At 40.3% G+C, this 20843-nt stretch overlaps 1 protein-coding gene across 6 annotated transcripts in view; it reads right to left on the reverse strand.

Annotated features, from left to right (window-relative positions):
• The window catches only part of Enox2 (ecto-NOX disulfide-thiol exchanger 2), a 265836-nt gene that overhangs the window by 64658 nt on the left and 180335 nt on the right, over nucleotides 1–20843 (reverse strand). For all 6 annotated transcript variants that reach the window (XM_040744607.1, XM_040744606.1, XM_040744605.1 and 3 more), the window contains one exon: nucleotides 9320–9454. In XM_040744607.1, coding sequence (XP_040600541.1) covers nucleotides 9320–9454 — 135 coding nt within the window. The remainder of the gene's footprint in view (nucleotides 1–9319; nucleotides 9455–20843) is intronic.

The following is a 20843-nucleotide window of genomic DNA, read 5'->3' on the forward strand; positions in this document are numbered from 1 at the left end:
GGACACCCGATGTTCTCCTCTGGCCTCTGTAAAGCAAAAAGGCATGTGTATCCCTATATATGTGCACCCTAATTTTCATACACCACAAAGACATATACATGCACACATACATACACAGAAATGTTTCCATTTCCTCAAGGACTGGAATATTGATGCATTTTATCTTCATAACCAATCAGGTCCCACATTCCTTTTTAAAATTATGGTTGCCAGGGCAGTTTTTTCCCTCAACTTTAGAGACAGTGCAGTCCGAGGATTTATATATACATATATGTGACTTTGAATTAACCTTCTTACACTGTCTTCTCTTTCTATTCTTATGTGTATTTTCCTAGGTGATGATTCACTTTATTCATAGTAGAGTCATTTTTCTTACACTGCAATCTGTTTTTTTATAAGCTAGCTCAATATCTTTGTGGAATGAGGTTATCTACTTGAACTTAGTAGTTCACTATTGTCTCTATACTATCTTCTCTTGCTTACTTTCCAATCATGGACACTGTTTCCTCTGTCCAGACCCTTCGTTACTTTTCCATCCCCAACATGCTTTTAGTTAACTCTGATGCAAATGTCACCTCTTCTCCCTCCTTCTCTCCCTCAGTCCCTTTCTTTCTTTATCTTTGCTTTTTTGAGGTAGGGTTCAACTTTTTTGTTTTTTTGAGACAGAGTTTCTCTGTGTAGTCCTAGGCTGCCCTGGAACTCACTCTGTAGACCAGGCTGGCCTCAAACTTACAGAGATTCACCTGCCTCTGACTCCCAAGTGCTGGCATTAAAGGCATGTGCCACCACTGCCTGGTGATCTTTCAGTATTTTTCTGGAGGTTCTAAATGGTTTAAAACATTTCCATATGAAAATGGCTCCATAGCATTTATCTACACATATTGTGATGTTAAACGACTATCTGTTTTTATGGAGCAGTACTTGGGGACATATGTCCAGGCTTCAGTTTTGGTGGTTGCCTCACTACTCAATCTCTACAGTACCATCCACTGTTTTGTCCCTTATGTCCTAGTTAATTTTGACGTTGTCACTGGCTCCTAAGTCAATCACAATGTGGTTGTTTCTGAGAAAAATCATGACAGTACATGGATCATATAGCTTACACATCTTGTTAAAGTTTGGTGCCTCTTTGTTTATACAGGCAAATAAACTACACATTTTAAATATTTTCCATTATATTGTATAGAACCTCAGTCATATCTAACACAAATGATGACAACTTGCTTTCCCCTGATCTTCCTGCCAGTTACTGGGTAACTGTGGGAACACATATGGCCTTTTGGAGATTAACTACACATCTCCAGGTATAAATATACTTCATGAGGTGTCTTAAGATTACCATTACTGGGAGGATTCTGAGTTTGTTTTGGAATGTTATTAATTCTATTTGGTATACTGTTATATGTATCATTAGCTCTTGGTATAGTAATCTTTCCCAGGATCTCACTCTATTTGTCATTGAAAGCATTCTGTACATGGTGAAGATGTAAACAATAATACAAACCTAAGTCCAGACTTTCTTCAGGATCTGGATAAAATGGGACCAGTCATGAGACATGCAATCCATTCTTTCTGTTTCTGTTACAGTTAACCTGGAAAGTTCAAGGACAACTTTCTTCTTTAGAATGACAATACTCATGGTGGGGCTTTATCTTACTCTGGGAATAAGATTCATGAACCCACATGTGATGATATATTGTTTACGATCTAACACAGTTTGCCTGGAGATCAGAATGCAAAGCTAGCCACAGCCCTAGAGGCCAGGCAGTGGTGGCATGCACCTTTAATCTCAAGACTCAGGAGACAGAGGCAGATGGATCTCTGTGAGTTCAAGGCCACCCAGGGCTATATGAGAGTGAACCAGTCTAAAAGGGAAACAGAGCTCACGCCTTTAATCCCAGCACTAGAGAGGTATATGAGACAGGATCAGGGTCTCATAGCTGGCAGTCTTGCGCAATTAGTATCTAGTCATGTTGAAGACAGGATTGCTTCAGGCTTGGTAGAGGTGAGAGGTCTCTGGTGGCTTGACTGCTTTGCTTCTCTGATTTTCAGCTTGAACCCCAATATCTGTCTCTGGGTTTTTATTATTCATACTATATCCGCATTTTCCATTCTGCATTTTCCATTCTGTCTCATACTGAGTCCTTGCAGTGAAGACACCATAATGAAAGATTTTTCTCCTACTTTCATACTTCACAGATCATTATGAAGCTGCTAACGATATTTGAATTAAGATGGAAATACTAGACAGGGAAAATAATATTCAGTGAGTAATTTACAGTTGGTTCATCCTTGATTTTTTTTCTTTTTATTAATATTTTTTTTCCATTTTAAATTTAGATAAGAAACAAGGTTGCTTCACAAGTCAGTACGAGGTCCCTCTCCCTTTCCCTCCCCTCCTCCCGTGCCCTCCCCCCATCCCCCCCCCCCGTTATCCCCTCATTCCCCCAGGGAGGGTGAGGCCCTCCATGGGGGTGTCCATAGTCTGTCATTTCATATAGGGCAGGGCCTAGACCCTTCCCCAAGAGTTCAGGGTGAGAGTGCACCTCACATTGTTCTATGGGAGTCCAGAGACCGTGTGTATACTTGGGATGGGTACTGATCTGCTGTCCAAGGCTCAATAGATTACCTAGGCCTCCTCACTGACACCCAGATTCAGGGGGTCTTGATCAGTCCCATGCTGGATTCCCAGGCTGATGCCTGGGATTCAAGAGTTAACCTTTGTCTGGTCAGCTGTTTCTGGGGGGTTCAACCAGCCCAGTCTTAATCCCTTTGATCATCAGTCCTCCCTCTCTGATACTGGCTTTCTTGAGTTCAGCTCAGTACTTAACCAGCCAGTAAATGAAGTTACTGTTTCCCAGACTCTCTGGCCATAGGATTGTAGGCTGGCACTCATCCTTGATTTTATCTGGGATGACTGGACTAGAACACTGGTCTTTCAGCAGAAACTATGGCATATCTGGTTGTCCCTTTCGTGGGACAATAAATAGTCTTTTTAGTTTGGAATGCTGTGTCAAAACAAAAATTGTTGCAGATAACAGGTGTAAGAGGTGATCCTGGCCTGTCATCACTGTAAATTAATTTTAGTGAATAGCAGCTGCACAAAACAGAATGGCAGATGAAAGGCAACTCCACTTCAAACCTGAGGTAGCCTATTTCTGCTCCATACTTGAAGAATATAATTATGCCAGTCATTGTCTTCAATGACAAGTATGTGTCCATCAACACCATCCCTGACAGTAGAGATCTGAACTCTCAGGGGGATGTCAAGAAAGCTTATATATCATCTGTTTTTCCTCTATGACAAAGTGTATTCTATTGCCATAGACAGCCCAGAAGAGACAGGTCAAAGAACAGTCTACTGTCTCAGCAGGAAAATGCCTGAGAGGCAGAAAAGTAGCTGAATTACTAAACCACCAATAAGGGTACTTTGTAGAATAGCTCCATGAGGGTCATTTTTAGTTACTATACAATAGTTGCAAAAATATAGTGGTTTTCATTATGACATTTCCATACATGTGTATAAGTACAGTGATTGTATTTGAACACTTTTGCCACATTTCCTATCCCTTTTCCTTCTCACCGGTCCCCTTTCTAGAGGGTTGGGTGAAAATTATAGATGTTAACTAGTAACTATTCAGTGAAAGAAACAGCTCAGAACAAGAGGGAGGGTCAATGATGTAGTTGCAGCCAAAGACTGAAGAGGCCAGAGGATTCCTAGAGAGTAAGCGGTAAGAGCCCATTTTAAAAGGCTAAAGTAGTGGGACTCTGAAGTGCCTGGAAACAGTATGGGATACCTCACTCAGGAAAAGTGAATTTGCACATACTAGCTGGATTTTTATTTGTCTACTTTTTTTTGTTTTATGAGACAGAGTTTCTTTGTATTGTTTTGGAGGCTGTCGGTCCAGCCCGGCCTCGAACTCACAGAGATCTGCCTGCCTCTGCCTCCCGAGTGCTAGGATTAAAGGTGTGTGCCACCACCGCCCAGCTTATTTGTCTACTTTTGTTTCATCTCACCTCCAGTCTATTGGATGTTGCTGCCCATGTTTATTATGGGCCTTTTCTCCTCAGCAGCTCTCCTACATGTCAATCATCTTTGTGAAAACCCTCACACATCTAGTGGTGTGCTTTGCTAATCTCTTAGATATTTCGCAGTCCAATCCATGTTGGGAGTTTAGCTTAACTGACCTTGTGCAGGTCTTGGGCATGCAGTCAGAGTTTCAGTGAGTTCATGTGTGCCATTGCTCTGTCACTTATAGTAAACATGCAGACATCCACTACCTTTGACTCTAACAATCTTCCTACTCTGTGTTCCACAATGATCCCTGAGCTGTGAGCAGGGTATTATATGGATACTCCATTTAGAGATGAGCACTCCATGGTGTCTTATTCTCTGCACACTGATCAGTGTGGGTCTCTGGGTTAATGGCTATCTATTACAAAAAGAAGCTTCTCTTCTGAGAGATAAGAGATGTACTAACCTAGGAATAGAAGATAAGAACACAGGGTAGTTTAATACTATGTCCATTAAGCAGACTAATAATTTTATGCTCTCATTTAGGGCCCATGACTTAGCCAGTCAACAGTGCAAGGCATGAGTTCAGTCTTGTAGAGTAGTCTTTAAATTCAATCAAAAAGAGGCTAGTTACTCCTATAACATAACTACCACTGGACACTTTTTACCAGGTCATTCATTATCGTAGTTTGTAAAGTTCATAGTGGGGTAAGATTGTTGAGTATTTTCCTTTCCTTGTAGCATAAATAGAACCTCCTGGCACTATGAAAGGTATCAAGTATAGATGAAATTTCTGGTTTGGTATCCATTTCTCATTCACATATTTTTTTTCTTGATTGATCTCTTCTGTACTTGTTTCCCAGTGTTTAACATAATAGCACCTCGCTCTGGGATCTCCTGGCCTCGGGACTGCAGCCAGGTCAACTCCCACCTGAGGACCAAGCAAGCAGAAGCCTGAGGAGAGTGCCAGTCTACTCCTGCCCCCACTCAGGGCAGAAGTGAGCTCCAGCCTCCCTAGGGCTGGACTTCCTTTCACTTGCCCTCTCTGTGATCTACTGGCAAGCAACCTTGAGTCTGCTGATAACACTGTGCTAATCTATCTGCCAACCACCGAGAGAGGGAATACTTCAGACCCACCTGCACCCACTGTGAGACCCATCAGAGTATTGGACTTGCTTACACCCAACAGAAGAGAACCTTGGACCCGTACACACCAGGAAAGAAAGAGACCTCACCTGTACCCACTGGAAGAAGGGATGGGAAGATAACAATATAAGAACACATTCAACAACAGAAAAATCAATATGATGTCACCAGAGTCTAGGGACTGAACACCCCAACACAGATGAAGCAGAAGACAACGACCTTAAAAACAAATTCATGAAGCTGATAGAGACACTAAAAGAGGAAATGAAAAAACCCTTTAAAGAAATGGAAGAAAAGACAAACCAAAAATTGCAAGAAACAATTCAAACGGTGCAAGGTTTGAAAGCTGAAATAGAGACAACAAAAAACCACAGTCTGAAAGAATGCTGGAGTTAGAAAAGGAAAGTCTGCTTAACAGGAAGGACCCTAGGAGAGATATGCATGGTATCCCAGAGAAGGGGAATGAGACAAGATCTCCTGAACAGATTGGGAGCATGGGGGGAGGGGAGATGGAGCCATGAAAAGGAGAGGGCTAGAAGAGGAGGGAAGAGTAGGACATGGGGGAGCAGGAAAGTTGAGTTGGGGGAAAAACAGAAAAGAGCAAGATGAGAGATACCACAATAGAGGGAGACATTATAGGTTTGAGGGGAGATCTGGCATTAGTGAGATTACCAGAGATCTACAAAGATGACACCAACTGGCAAATGAAGCAATAGGGGAGAAACTATCTTAAATGCCATAATGCGTTTGACGACTACCTTATGTGCCATCCTAGAACCTTCACCCAGTAACAGATGGAAGCAGAGGCAGACACCCACAGCTAAACACTGAACTGAACTCCTGGAACCCAGTGACAGAAAGGGAGGGATGATGAGCAGGGGGTCAAGACCGGGCTGGTGAAACCCACAAAAACTGCTGACCTGAACAATGGGGAGCTCTTGGACCCCCAACTGATGCCTGGGAGGTCAGCATGGGACTGATCCAAACCCCCTGAACGTGGTTGTCAGCGAGGAGGCCTGGTCAATATATAGGGCCTTGGGCAGTAGATTGGTATTTAATCCCTGGCATATAAATGGACTTTGGGTGTCCATCCCACAATGAGGGATGCACTCTTAGCCTGGACTCTTGGGGAAGAGCCTAGGCCCTGCCCTGAACAAAATAACAGACTATGGACATCACCCATGGAGGGCCTCAAACTCTCTGGGGAATGGAGTGTCGGTTGGGTGGGGGGCTAGGGGGGGTAGGAGTGAGGGGGAGGAGGGGAGGGAGAGGGAGCTGTGATTGACAGGTGAAGCAAGCTTGTTGCTAATTTAAATAAAAAACACATGTGATCCTGAAACTAAGTTTACAGTTTGAAATTTTGTGTTACCTGTAATGAAAAGCAGTTAATTCACACATACACAAAAAAACCCAAATGGACTTTGGGTGCCCATCCCACAATGAGGGATGCTCTCCCAGCATGTACTCTTGGGGGGAGGGCCTAGACTCTGCCCTGAAAGAAATGACAGACTCGGGAAATCCTCCATGGAGGACCTCACCCTCTCTGGGGAATGGAGTGGGGATTGGGTGGGGGGGGGATTGGAGGGTCTGGTGGGTGGACAGGGGAGGAGGGGAGGGAGAGGGAGCTGGGATTCACATGTGAAGCAAGCTTGTTTCTAATTTAAATAGTGAGATTTCCAGAGATCTACAAGGATGACACCAACTGGCAATCTAAGCAGTAGTGGAAAGGCTACCTTAAATGCCCTCCCCGGATAATGAGATTGATGACTACCTTGTATGCCATCCTAGAGCCTTCATTCAGATGTAAAAAATAATCTAATTAAAAAGTAAAAAAGAAATTCAAATGGTATCTCACTGATAAAACAAACAAACAAACAAACAAAAACCCCCAAAAAGAAGAAACCATCCTGAGTAAGGCAACCCAGTCACAAAAAGACAAACATGGTATGTACTCACTCATATGTGGATTTTAGACATGAAACAGGGGAGTGGCAGCCTACAATCCCACTGCCAGAGAGTCTTGGAAACAGGGAGTACTCTAAGAGAGATATGCATGGTACCCCATGGGGAATGAGGCAAGATCTCCTGAGCAGATGGAGAGCATGGGGGAACGGGGGGGGGGGGAAGGGAGCTGGAAAAAAGAGAGGGGGGAGAAGTGAGTGGGCTAGGAGGACATGGGGGAACAGGAAGTTTGAGTCAGCGGAAGAATAGAGGAGAGCAGGATGAAAGATACCATGATAGAGGGAGTCATTAGAGGTTTGAGGATCTGGAACTAGTGAGATTTCCAGAGATCTACAAGGATGACATCAACTGGCAATCTAAGCAGTAGTCGAGAGGCTACCTTAAATGCTCTTCCTGATAATGAGATTGATGACTACCTTGTATGCCATCTTAGAGCCTTCATTCAGATAGAAGCAGAGGCAGACACCCATAGCTAACATTGAACTGAACTCCTGGAAACCAGTTGCAGAGAGGGAGGAATGGTGAGCAAAGGGGTCAAGACCAGGCTGGAGAAACCCACAGAAACAGCTGACCTCAACAATGGGGAGCTCATGGACCCCAGATTGATGGCTGAGAGGCCAGCATGGGACTGATCCATATCCCCTGAATGTGGGTGTCAATGAGGAGACTCAGGCAATCTATGGGGCTTTGGGTAGTAGATCAGTATTTATCCCTGGCATACAAATGGACTTTGGGAGCCCATTCCATATGGAGGGATGCTCTCTCAGCCTGGACACATGGGGGGAGGGCCTATGCCCTGCCCCAGATGATATGACAGATTTTCGAGATCATCCATGGAGGGCCTCACTCTCCCTGGAGTGTAGTGGGGATTGGATGGGGGGCTAGGGGGATTGGGAGGGCAGGGGAGGAAGGGGGGGAAGAGGGAGCTGGGATTGACAATGAAGTCAGCTTGTTTCTAATTTAAATAAAAAATGTAGAAAAAAACAAAAACACAAAAAACCGTAATAGCATCTCTTAATTTATTGCTAATATTGTCATCAATTCCATTTTAATCCATAAAGATTTAAAATTCAAACTGGAATGGAGAAACTAAGGAACATACTAATTACATGAACAAATGGCACAGCAAAGTGATATCTTTGTGATCAATGTGAACATGCCTGTGAGTTATTTGGGTATCTTGTGAAAACGCAATTTCTGTTTCAGTAGGTTGGGGCCTCATGTTTTGGGAATCAAAACAATTCTAGGGCTGTACAAAACACATTTTGAGCAGCAAGAATTTAGCTTGATTAGAGCTTGTTGTGCAGGGCCACAATTAAATAAAACTAAGGAGATTAATGTTTATGCATTTCAAAAGGCCACCCCAGCCTCCCTGAAATGGCATTAATTAGCTCTTACTAGCCAGGAAGTCACTTCTGTGTCCACATGAACCCCTTTATGTGTTGTGATGTTTTCCTTCTGATTTTAGTTTTTAATAAACATTCAAAAATATTTATTTACTGATTTGTGTGTGTGCATGTATGCACATGCATGTGCACATGTGCCATGGTACACATGTGGGATTAAAGAGAACAACTTGCAGGAGAAGGTTCTCTCCTTCCATCATGTGGTTTCTGGGAATCAAGGTCAAGCTATCACACTCTGGGACAACGTGCCTTTCACCTTCTGAGCTATCTTCCCGTCCTTGGCTTCATACTTAGTGGAGATGGTGCTAGTCCATCATGGTCATTCTTGTGCACATGCATGCTCACATTCATGTGTGTTTATACATGTGTAAACAGTGTTATTCAATGTCAAAATTATTTTGCAGCCAATGTACCTACACCTTCCTACTTTCCCTCTAGGAATTTAGGATTTAAGATGCGTTTAGATTAGTTTTCTTTTTGAGCATATGTTTATTTGTGTTCTGTAAGAAGTCTATAAAATTAGACATGCTTTGTTATTACTTGTCAAAATTCTGTGGCCTTTTATTTCATTACATGTTCAATGACTCTATCTTGCATCGGATATACTCTTAGATATACACAAAGTGCCACCATACTAGCAATCTGGCCTATACAGCTCATATTATAAAATTGTTCACTCTAGGCAGAATCTAGAAAATCATAAATTCAAAGTAAGTTGTATCATACCATTAAATTTATTACCACAAGTCAATAAAAAGATGTACTTGTGATGTAATTAAAAATAACATACCAGGTAAAATTGGTTGTCCAGCAATTCCCAGTGGAGCCATTCCAAGATTATTCATTGCTGTGGCCCATGCAGTTGGATCAGACACAGGCAGTGTCATTGCAGTGGAATCCACATTCAGAGGTCTAGTATTATCAGCTGAAATGAAATGACAGGAAATAAATTTGTTGTGTTGAGGTTCCAGTACCTAGTTTAGCTATTAGAGTAAACTCTGGCAAACACTTTCCAAAAATGGTCAATGGACAAGTGGTGGATAACGCCTCAATGAAATGCTAGTTTTCTTACAGGGATTGAAATAATACAGCTTGAAGTGGCAGGAAGTCATGAAATTTAAAGCAATTTACCAGATGGTGTTTCAGTGTATTTCCTTTCTACCCTTTCCCCCATTTGTATCCATTACAAATGTACACATCAAAGGAGATTGGAATAATTAAGAAGTTTTCTTATCCTTTGTCTACTAGCATATTATTACTTCAGCAGATCCCATTCAAACTGCTCAGGAATACAAACCAAGAAAATAAAATCATCCAAAGGCTCCTGTAGTTGGCGATAAAATATGAAAATTATACTTCTGATGAGATTTTAAGTCCTTGCAGTAGTACAATTAAAAGAGCTGAGCATATCAGCAGCTAATGGAATATTCTGGGGGCTCGGGGAAAACCAATGAAAAAGCAGACAGTACACATGTCCCCTATCCACAAAGACTGCACAGTCCAGTTGAAGAGACAGATGATGATGATAATGATAATTACTGTTAGTACTAGTACCACCTCAGCCTTCCACTACCACTAATTATGGTGTGCTTACCATATGTCAAGCAAAGCAGCTGGCATGCGTCATTGTCATTTAACTTTCAGGACAAGTCTATGAGGTGGGGAGGATTTATATCTGCATTTAACAAATGAGAGGTTTCTAAAGGTTATCTCTATTACCCAAGGTTGTACAGAATATATGCATTTTAGTCACTATGGTTTACTATCTTTAATTAAATTATTAAGAACCAGCAAAATACTTCAGTTTTAGACTAGAGTGCTGAAGTTTAAGGAATAAAGAGATTCTGTGGCCTGAGTAGGTAGAAATTACTTTATAGACAATGGATGTTGAAAGACTAGGGCAGAATTGTATAGAGTATATTTTGAGTGATAGGTAGTTATTAGCTAGTAAAGAAAAGGAAGGGATACCCCAGAAAAAATGGATGACATAAGCAAAGACATTGAAGTGGGTTATAAACGTACTGACTGAATACGTGGGTGGGATAATAGTCAATAAGTTATCTGAGCACAAAAGTGTTTTGATTTGGGGATATTCCCTAATTGCTGATAGCCTCCAGGTAAAAGAAAATCACACAGCCTTTATACTATATCCCAATATGAACATCTGCCAATTAGACTCCTGAAGGCAATTCTGTTCTAAAAGTAGCTTATTAACATCCATCATTGTCCTTCCAAGCTGGCAATATCAGGGATGGTCCTTGGCTGCGTTATTTATACTTGTGCTATTTTAGTCCTGGTGAGAACAAGCAAATGTCCAAAGGCATTAGTTTTGAAATTCCAGTTTTTGTCATTGTTTTGTGTGGAATTTGCCTTCATTCCAACAACATCCATATACATGCAGATAGGAGGGAAGGGCCAGAGAGAGGGAGAGAACCAGAACTATTCCACATTACAGTCTGAACTGCTGACTGCCCCACCTGAAGGAACTGTAGTCCTCACATCCATTTTCAATGCTCTCTCATGAAGGCATAGCTTAAGGCTAAACAGAGATCCTCTATAAATATTAGTAAGAAAACAAACATGTATCATCGACTATCCTCAAAAGCAATAAGTAGGTCCTGCTGGATTTCCAGTTTCCAGGTAGTAAGTGTTTAGGGGATCTCTGACTATAAAATATCTCCCAGGGAATACAGGTAGTTCTATCAGAACTAGGTACCAGTGTAAAAATGTTTTTCTTTTGCGTCTTTCTTTATCCTCAGCATGGGCTATGTATTTATGTGAAAAAGAAAAACAAACTTAACACAGGAACTCTTCTCAACATAGGATTTTGAAATCAAATAATGGACTTTACAACATATCAGCCTCCCCAAATTTGGACAAATTTGGGGGCCAGGGTGAGAAGTATAATGATTGAAATTGTCAGTTTTAAAGGACAATACAGTATTTTTCTTTTCAAAATGTTTATTAATCAAGTGCCTGTTAAGATGTTCAAAAGTACAGTTTCTGTTAAGGCTTGTTTATAAGTATAGATAAGGACCCTGTATAACTAGTAGCATTATTTTATCACAATGACTGTCAATCCTATATTCCCAAATGTGTTTTAAATGTTCTTCTTATCTCCCTTGCTTCTTGTACCACCTATCTCCACCTGTCAAATCTTACTCATTTTCCAAGGGTTATTTGAAATATCACACTCCCGTGAAGCTGGAATTACTTAATCCTTCCTATATGTTCTCATTACATTTTTATCTTGCATGTGATTTTTATGTTTGCTTATTTTTAGAATCCTCCTCCTCAAATCCAGTTTTTGATGTATCTTGCTATTTAGGTTCTATGCTAGTGACTTGGAATACAGAAATGAGCAAGCCTGCTTGCTGGAAGAGCCTGGAATACAGTGGGAGGCACAAATACACAAGGAACCAAATATCAATTATTGTAATAAGCATTACAATAAAACTGTGAGCAAATGCTGTGGGTCTCCAAAAGAGTAATTGAAGCTACAGAAATGGGCTTAGGTATATGTATTTGGAGATGAGAAGAGTGGAGGAGATGAGTTTCCAGAAAAGCTGTCACTGGAAAAGAATCACTTCAATGGATCTTTAATTATGCTTAGAATATCATCAGGTTAGAGGAGTGTAAGAATCAATAACAACTGAATATTTACCACCAATTGTTTTGAATTGTACTTCTTCGCTATATTTTAGCTTGTCACTCCTTTAGGTCAGAGACGGGGATTAAGATATTAGGCAACTTTTTCCTCAGCACTCGGGAGGCAGAGTTCAAGGCCAGTCTGGTCTACAGAGCAAGTTTCAGGATAGCCTCCAACAATACAGAGAAACCCAGTCTCAAAAACAACAAAAATTAGGCAAATTTTTAATAATTTGTTGATATGGCTCACACTATATTGCCCTGGCTTGTTTGGAGCTGATAGAGATCTGTCTGCCTTCTTAGTGCTGGGGTTAAAGATGTGTGGCGCTACATCCAGTGTAGGCATCTTTTTAAGACTCTAGTTCATCATTCCATGTGTGGATAAAGTAGCAATTCATGATATATTTGAATAAATGACTAACCAAAATTAAATTATTGACTTTGGTACATGGGCAATGCATGCAATGGTATTCATTGATTACTATATCCATGTCCAGAATGACAAACTGTTTTAACACAGAGATACCATTATTGCTAAGCCAATTCTCAATAGCATCTAAATATATGTAGGAGTTTGCTTAGAGTTACCAGAGACAGATCTATCCAACTATTAATTCAGTCTGACCTTATTACCTATAATCGTGTGTCTATATCAGCAAATTATTTATGTAAGCAAGATTGCAAAAGTTTTCATTCAAAGACAAATTTTAGGTGATCTTTTGCTTCCCAGTGGTCCAGATTAATGGTTCATATTAACAAAGTGTGCAATGCTAAATATATCTGCAGAATTATCATTAAGTGGTGGAAAAGTTGAGCCTTAGCCTGATTCTCTTTCAAGCCTAATTTCTAGCAATTTCTTAAAGTATCTCATCAAACTAGGACGTTCCTCCGTTTCCTCTGACTCCTATAATTTACTAGCAGCAGCCAGGAATACTCAGAAGGACCTGGAGAGATGGCTCAGTAGATAAGAATGCTTTAGTGTACAATTATGAGGACCAAAATTCAGATCCCAGCACGCACATAATAAGTGAGTATTCCATATATACTTATAACTCCAGTTCTGAAATGGGTGGAAAGGAAGGAATAACTGGTGCCTTTTGAATTTCAGTAAGATAACATGAGCCCCAATTCCATAGAGAGACCCTGCCTCTAAACAACATACAACGAGTGATAGAAGAGGACACACAAGGCTCTCTTCTGGGCTCTATGCATGTGCCCAGGCAATACACTTACATACATATGTGCACATGTGTTCATATGTACACACACACACACAAATATTCTTCAAAAAGAAAAGAAAGGTATACTCATATCAAAGAGGAGGACATTGCTCTGTTTCCTCTGACTCCTATACTCTACTAGTAGAAGTCAAGAATATTCAGAAGGGGATGCAAATTCTAATGATACAAGATACTCTTCAAAATACCCTCCCTAGTTCTCCTACTTTGCTGTATGGCAACCCTTCAAGAGACCAGAAGTTACAGAGTAGTTGTCCATAAGTGCTTTGGCAGTAACTGGATTGAAGATAATGGCACTTTGGAAGAAGAGTGCATAAGCACCAAAGGAATGAAAGCTGTCAAAGTGATTATCCACTTTAACTTGATGTCACTCCATAACTACCAAGTCTGTGCCTGTTTATGAACCACTGATTACCCAATTCAGTAAAAGATATTTGAAATTGAAGATTACACTTTCTAACATACTGGACTTCATGACTATAAATGTTTCTCTTTTTTCTTTTGAAATAAGTACATGTTGGTACCATCTCTCCAAGTATATTCTTCTTTTTTCCTGTTTTGAATTTTTGACACAGTGTTTCTACATTCTACACCTAACAGCTCTGGCTGTCCTGGAACTGGGCTGGCCTCAAACATTGCCTTTCCTGACTGAGTGCTGGAATTAAAAGGTGTGTGTCATCCTTACCCAGCCCAACTGTATTCTTTATTCAGATAAAAACTCTCATTTTCTGGTAGTTGACTCTTTTTCAATTCTTTTTTAAAATAATAGTGTTTATTTATTTTGTGTTTGTGTGTGGACTAGCATGTGCCATGCATTCATGGAAGTCAGAAGATGACTTGTGTGTGCTGGTCAGGGGACATAAATCTCATTTACTTTTGTTACTGCTACCAATACATCTACTTTTAAATAAGAGAACTCTGTAAATGTGAAATTCGGGAATTACCTGCTTTGTCTATTTAACAGACCAGAAGCTATCCAAAAACTCTTTACACTGTGTGATTCTGGACTGTGGACTTAACTGAAGAGTCATTTCTGCAGAAGGAAGATAGTACAAAATAGAGAAGACCCCAGACATCTGAACCACACCAGTACTTACAAAAATGGTGAATAATATAACAGAAACCATAACAGGACTGACATTTTTGATCATGCTTACTATGTGCCAGGCATTGATCTGGCATTTTATGTACGTTAATTTAAAACTCAAAGCAACTCTATGAAACAACCTCTCATTATTCCATTGTACTGATGAATTAATAGGAATAGAGGCCAGACAGTGCTGTGGAGTCAGAATACTAATTTACAAAGTCTGGCTCCATGATTTCTTGACAATGGAAGCTGGACAATGTCTGGAGACATTTTTGTTTGTACCACTTGGGGTCAGGAAGTTGCCACTGAGATCTGCCTAGTGAGTGGGTAGAGGGCAGGGAAGCTGATAATCATCTTTTGTCCTATAGGACAGTATTCTACAGTGAATAATTATCTGGCTTCAAATGTCTATTGTACCAAGTTTGAATGACTTTTCTCTATGACAGCAATTTTGTGTGTTCCTTAAAAGTATATCTATTTATTTACTTACTTGTGGTTGATGTGCCAGACTCACAGATATATGCCACTGCATCTAGCACCTTTGGGTGAGTTCCAGGAATTGAACTTGGGTCATTATCAAACTTGGGTCACTATGCTTCCTTATGGTTACTGTTTTACCCACTTAGCCATCCCCATAGGTCAAAATATTGTGGATTCTTAGTGAAGAGTAGTTCATACTCTTAGTTTCTTGGCGATCCTCAATCATCTGTCACTTGCAGTCAATTCCATGCCCATAGTTCTTGCCCTACTCTCTCATGATACTATGAAGTAAATACTGAGACTAACCTGGTTGGAATTCTAGGAATCTAATAACATTTTTGTCCATTTCTATGCTTCACATCAAAGAAGTCATTCCTGTGGTGGTGGGAGGACAGGCATTAGGGATGGTTGATAGGATGCTGTTTGGAGAGTGGTACTGGAAATAGTATTAGGAACCCCATTATGATGAAAGGAAGCAAGAGAATATTTAGAAGATGTTTGCATAGAACACAGAAAAAACTTACATTCTGGGCACATCACATAGAACCTTGTATACAACAGGCACACAAAAATATCTCCTTTGATAGATTATGGTGTAAGGATAGGATTGTGTGTCCCAGAACTGAATAACATTATGCTTTCAGTTCTTTGGCTAATGGAAAGGAAACAGCAGAATAAATCATGTTTTCGAATTGCATTAAGCCTAAGGCTCAAGGTTTTATCTTCTGCTTGATATTTATTGCTCATGAAGCAATTTATTGTGCTCTGCAAGTGTTATTTTGAGTCCTTGTTCATTTTCCTTGAAAATTAACAATCCATCATTGTTTGTGAACAATGCACTGAAGCCCCAGGTATCCACTCTCCTGTTGCAGATGTCACTGGCAGTGACGCCATAGCTTGCATCATGGTTATGCAGGATGAAAGAGCTAACAATAAATTCTGCAAGACAAAGCTGTAAGACAGCAAAGACAGATGACGCTATTAGGCAAGCAGGGGCTTTGCCTCCTTGTGAGTGTTATCTAGGATGGATCAAAGAACAACCCAAGAGAACTAGGATGTCACAATTTATTCTTTCTAGAAAGGGGAGGACAATGAGAGGAAGGGAGGAGGATAGGGAAAGAAACAAGAGAAGGGGAGAAAAGGGTCTTAGTGTATACAGTAAGTAACCATACTCATATGGATTGTGAGTGTAGCAAGAAGGGGAGGGAGATTACTTAATCTTTAAGACATACAGATGAGAATTTTAGGGTATAAGGTACGTTCACAAACTAAACAGCATCCCAGTGATTCCCTATTCTTCTGTACAAGCAGGATAGTCCTAGAGATAGTACTGGAACAGTTATGAGGACATTACAGATTTTTAAGCTAGTTCTGTTAGACTTGCACAGAATAAAGTCAGCCAAAATTCCAGCATAAATAGGGCAAGAACTTAGAAGTCCTACCCACAGTTAAGGACTTAGTGGGTTATGGAAAAACATGGTTGGGAGGTAGAAGTGGTGGGGGATGTTGAAGGAGTTAGAAATGAGGGAATGGGGGTGGGCTTGAGCAATACACATTGAATATTTGTATGCAAGTGCTCTGGTAACCGTGAGAGCAGGGTAGTGTAGCAAGGAAGCAGGTCACAGGTTTTGGCCCAGGCCCAATCAGGAGTTCATAGCTCATATCCTGTATTTATGAAGGCAAGATGGTATGGGGAAGTAATAGAATTGGAGCCAGACAGATAGAAACATCTAACCATAGTTCTAGTATTTATTACTTGTGTGACTTGACAGTTCTACAAACTTTTCATCAATTTATTTACCTATAGCTGAAGATACTGATAATCTTTCAGGTACTAAGGTGATGGCAACCACTCTGTCACTTGTGCCCCCCCCAATTTTCAAGTGTGTTTGTATGTCTGTATGTACACGTTTTGCATGTGTGTGGGTAAATGTGTGTGGGTATGTATATTGGCGTATGTGCATGTGGATGCCCAAGGATGATGTTGGGAGTCACCCTAGAACTTGTGGATATGACTATTTTTTCTAGGCAGCTTGCCCTGATTCCATATCTGACAATGGAATTTTAGTTGGGCCACAATGCCCACCATATCCACGCAGCAATTATATGGGTTCTGAGGGCCTGAATTCTGGTCCTGATGTTCATGTAGAAAGTGTATTAACCACTGGGAAATCCCCCAGCCCCAATGATAATTATTTTGATTGCAAATACAGAATACATGGTTACTGTGCAAAAACAGTTTTATAGTTAATGATGTTTTTAAGTAGAAATGTTGATTTTTTTCAAAAGATGCATTTCAGGTCCTGAGCATACATCCTCAATGAGCAAAGGACACAGGTAATATTTATCAATTATGTCAATTTTACAGATAAGAAAAAGGAAACACAAATAAATTAGGAATTGCCTAGCTCATCACAGATATATGACAGATATACGTAAGTCTGGAGTTAGAATTCCAATTGGGAAAGTATGATATCAGAGCACACACTTTTAAACATTGAGCTTTTCCCTACTATTAAGAATGCCAAGTCCTAAATGGGTGTTGGTGGCGCACACCTTTAATCCCAGCACTCAAAAGGCAGAGGCAGACTGATCTCTTGAGTTGGAGGCCAGCCTGTATTACAGAGTGAGTTCCAGGACAACCTCCAAAGCAATACAGAGAAACACTGTTTTAAAAAACAAAAAAGAAAAAAAAAGAAAGAAAAAGAAAAAAGAATGCCCAGTCCAAGGTTTGAATCAGAACAAGCACTTAATTGTTTTGCAATTTATTCACTTTCCCTTTTATTGGTGACAAACAAACCATCAGCTGCCCTGTGGGATTGTCTTCTTACAAACGTATGAGCTAGAACCAGAGGTTTCCCTTGTTGTTTAGGATGCATTTGAAGACTTCCAGGTATATTGCTTGCTACTTGAAGGTTATTTAGTGAATGTGAGTCAGAAGATTAAGTTGAAAGTTGGTCCAGTGAACCTGAAAACTTATCAAGCTCTATTGTAGGATCGTTATGAAGGCTTTTTCAGCCAGCAAGTGCAGAACTACATCCTTCTTGGATTTTCTGGATTATTGTAGTCAATACCTGATAACCACTTGGTTTTTTAACTTTCTTAGGTCAACTGAAGTATTATCATCTTGCGCTAGGTAGAGCCAAATGGTTTACTGCATCCCTGTAGTTTTAGAATACGATCATCACATTTATTCAATATATCCACAATTACTATTTAAATAAACAACTCCAAAATGAATAAATGTGCTTCTAAAAAGGCTACTTATGCTAGCTCCTTCAACAGATTCTCTAGTTTCATTTAAGCTACCCATTTTAAACCCCAATTTTGAAACAGACATGCTAAAATTATTATAGGGCTCTCACTTCTTGTAGTTACTGGTTTTTAACCAGAACTCTCCATATTTAACAAATTGATTAAATACATTTCAGATACTGAGCATATCCATTGTGTTAATAGTGTAGCTGTCAGTGGTGTTTGCTAGAGTTGGGGTAAAAGAAACAAGGAAAATAGTAGAATAAAATGAGGAACCAACCTCCTAAAGCTCTGTGGTCAGCCCTTTCTGAAGGCAGGTTGCATAAAAGGTTAGTTGGCAACTCACTGCTGTACCATTGAAAGTTTGGCAAGCTCTCTTGAAAGAAATAGCAGTCTTGTAGTTCATTTACAAAATACTTCCCTTTACTCCTGTTTCTGAAATCTGTCTGGCATGTTCCAGTCAACTTCTTTGCCATAGGAGATAGAGTATAACAAAGACAAACATAGCATGAACTCCATCTGTAATTACAAGGGCTAGTCTGAACTCTGATCTGCCATGTACTCCCTGTGTATTAATCACATTTGTATTTGTCAAAGTGCCTTCCAACCATGTAATTCTGTTCACTTGGAGTGTGGGATAAATGGGCAGATTTCTAGGGTCCACTGATGAGATTTTCATCTGGGTAGGGAAGGAGAATCTGTCTTGTGATCAAGTAGCCTAAGTAGTTCTTATGACTACTACAAATTTGAGAAACACAGAGCTTCAGTTTCTTCATCTAATAATGAGACTGATAACATCTCTTTCATGGTGCTGTGCTAAAAATAACATGGGTGGTTAATATGTGTTCTCTATATCTGAATCTATGCTTGTACAATAAAAGTAGAGTTGTTAACAAATGGAGCCATTTTCTATTTTTCAGTTGGTTGGTCTCTGAGACTATATTATTGACATGCTGGGCAAGGCCACTAACCACAGGGGCATGGTCTAGGTCAGGGAGGTGGGACCCTGGCCATGATAACTATAAACAAGTCAAGTGCTAAATCCTTGTGATAATGGGAACTTTGGCTTGAAAACTAGCTGCCTCAGCAGGGTCATTCTCAACTATTAAGGGCAATGCTATATATACACAAACAGCCATGGGAGGCAGTGACTAATGGTAGGAGTTGTGTTGGGCCAGCAGCTCCGGCTCCTTCTGAATTTCTTTTTCCGTATTACCTCCATGAACAGCAGAACGGAATTTCTAAACTTTGACAGATAATCTGAAAGCATTAGCCTTCACTATACAGATTTTCACACCACTCCTATCACCTTTCATATTTCAAAATAACTCATTTTGTTCTCCTGAAAACTACTATCTTTTCATCAGCTACCAGTAAGCAGTTGGCCAGAGCAACTAGAAAGCTCATAACCCTGTTTTGTTTGGAGGCTCTTCCGATACCCCTGACACTCAAGGAGAAATAACCATACTTGGCTCTAGGCTATTTTCCTTTGGTACCGTTCCAGATTTTGGTAGTAAGACAGTATTGCTGGAGATATCACATAATTTGGCCACAGGACATGTGAAAAGCAAGCTGAAACTGACTGGGAAGCTTCTTCCCTACTGGCCAGTTTTCACAGTACCATAAGGTGCTATGTATACTGCTGTAGGAGACATAAAATGACCTGCTTAGGGAGATATGTTCAAGGGTGCACTAGTAGTAGTAGCATGGATGTTATAGAGTAACCAACTGCTTTCTAATTGGATTTAAGGAACTCTTTACATAAGGAAGCACATCTGGTACTATAAATCCAGCCAACAATCCATGGTCAGGGAACTCTTAGGCCCCAGGAATAAGCCTATTGCTATCATTTTGTTAAATGAACTTGGTACCAAACTGCCTTCTAAATAAGTATCTCTATATCTACAGACTAGTTTAGCTCCTGGATTTTCTCTGTGCATCAGACAATGACCAAATTGCTGAAAGTAGGTGTCTGTGGAATGATCAGCTACAAATGAGACATCTATATCACACCCCTTTTCCAAGGCTTAGACACCATCACAGAAAGGGGGAAAGATTATAAGAGATAGAGTTCAGAGAGGACTGGAGTGAAAAAATGTCTTCAGGATAAGATAGGAAAACTGTACTCATGAGCTCATAGCAGCTGTGGTTGTCTGCTCAAAACAGGTACAAAGTCAAGACAATCAACATTACAATATGGACAGGGGAGGGTCCTAAGAGCCATCATCTCTACCCTTGGAGGTACGCATAGTATAGTTTCTAGGGGAGAGTCAGTTTTCTTTAGGGGTGTGCTCACTTACAGATTGATTATGATCCAGTGAATGGCCCTATACTCACGCCTATATATAGGGGAAGTACAAATTGTACACAATGGCCTGTATATAAAAAAGAGGATATGAATTCAGCAAATGATATGGGGATTGAGGGGTGAATCTAGGGGAATTAGGGAGAGTAGTGAGGGGTGAATATGTTTGAAATACTTTGTATATGTATGCATGAAATTATAGAAGAATTAACTTTAAAAGTGTAAGAGAACTCTCAACCCTTAATACAGCATGACTGTGACAGAAGAAAACCGAGGCTATAACAGCAGTTAAGATCAG

Source organism: Mesocricetus auratus, unplaced genomic scaffold, assembly GCF_017639785.1.
Source record: "Mesocricetus auratus isolate SY011 unplaced genomic scaffold, BCM_Maur_2.0 Super-Scaffold_100003, whole genome shotgun sequence".
NCBI classification, from domain to species: Eukaryota; Metazoa; Chordata; class Mammalia; order Rodentia; family Cricetidae; genus Mesocricetus; species Mesocricetus auratus.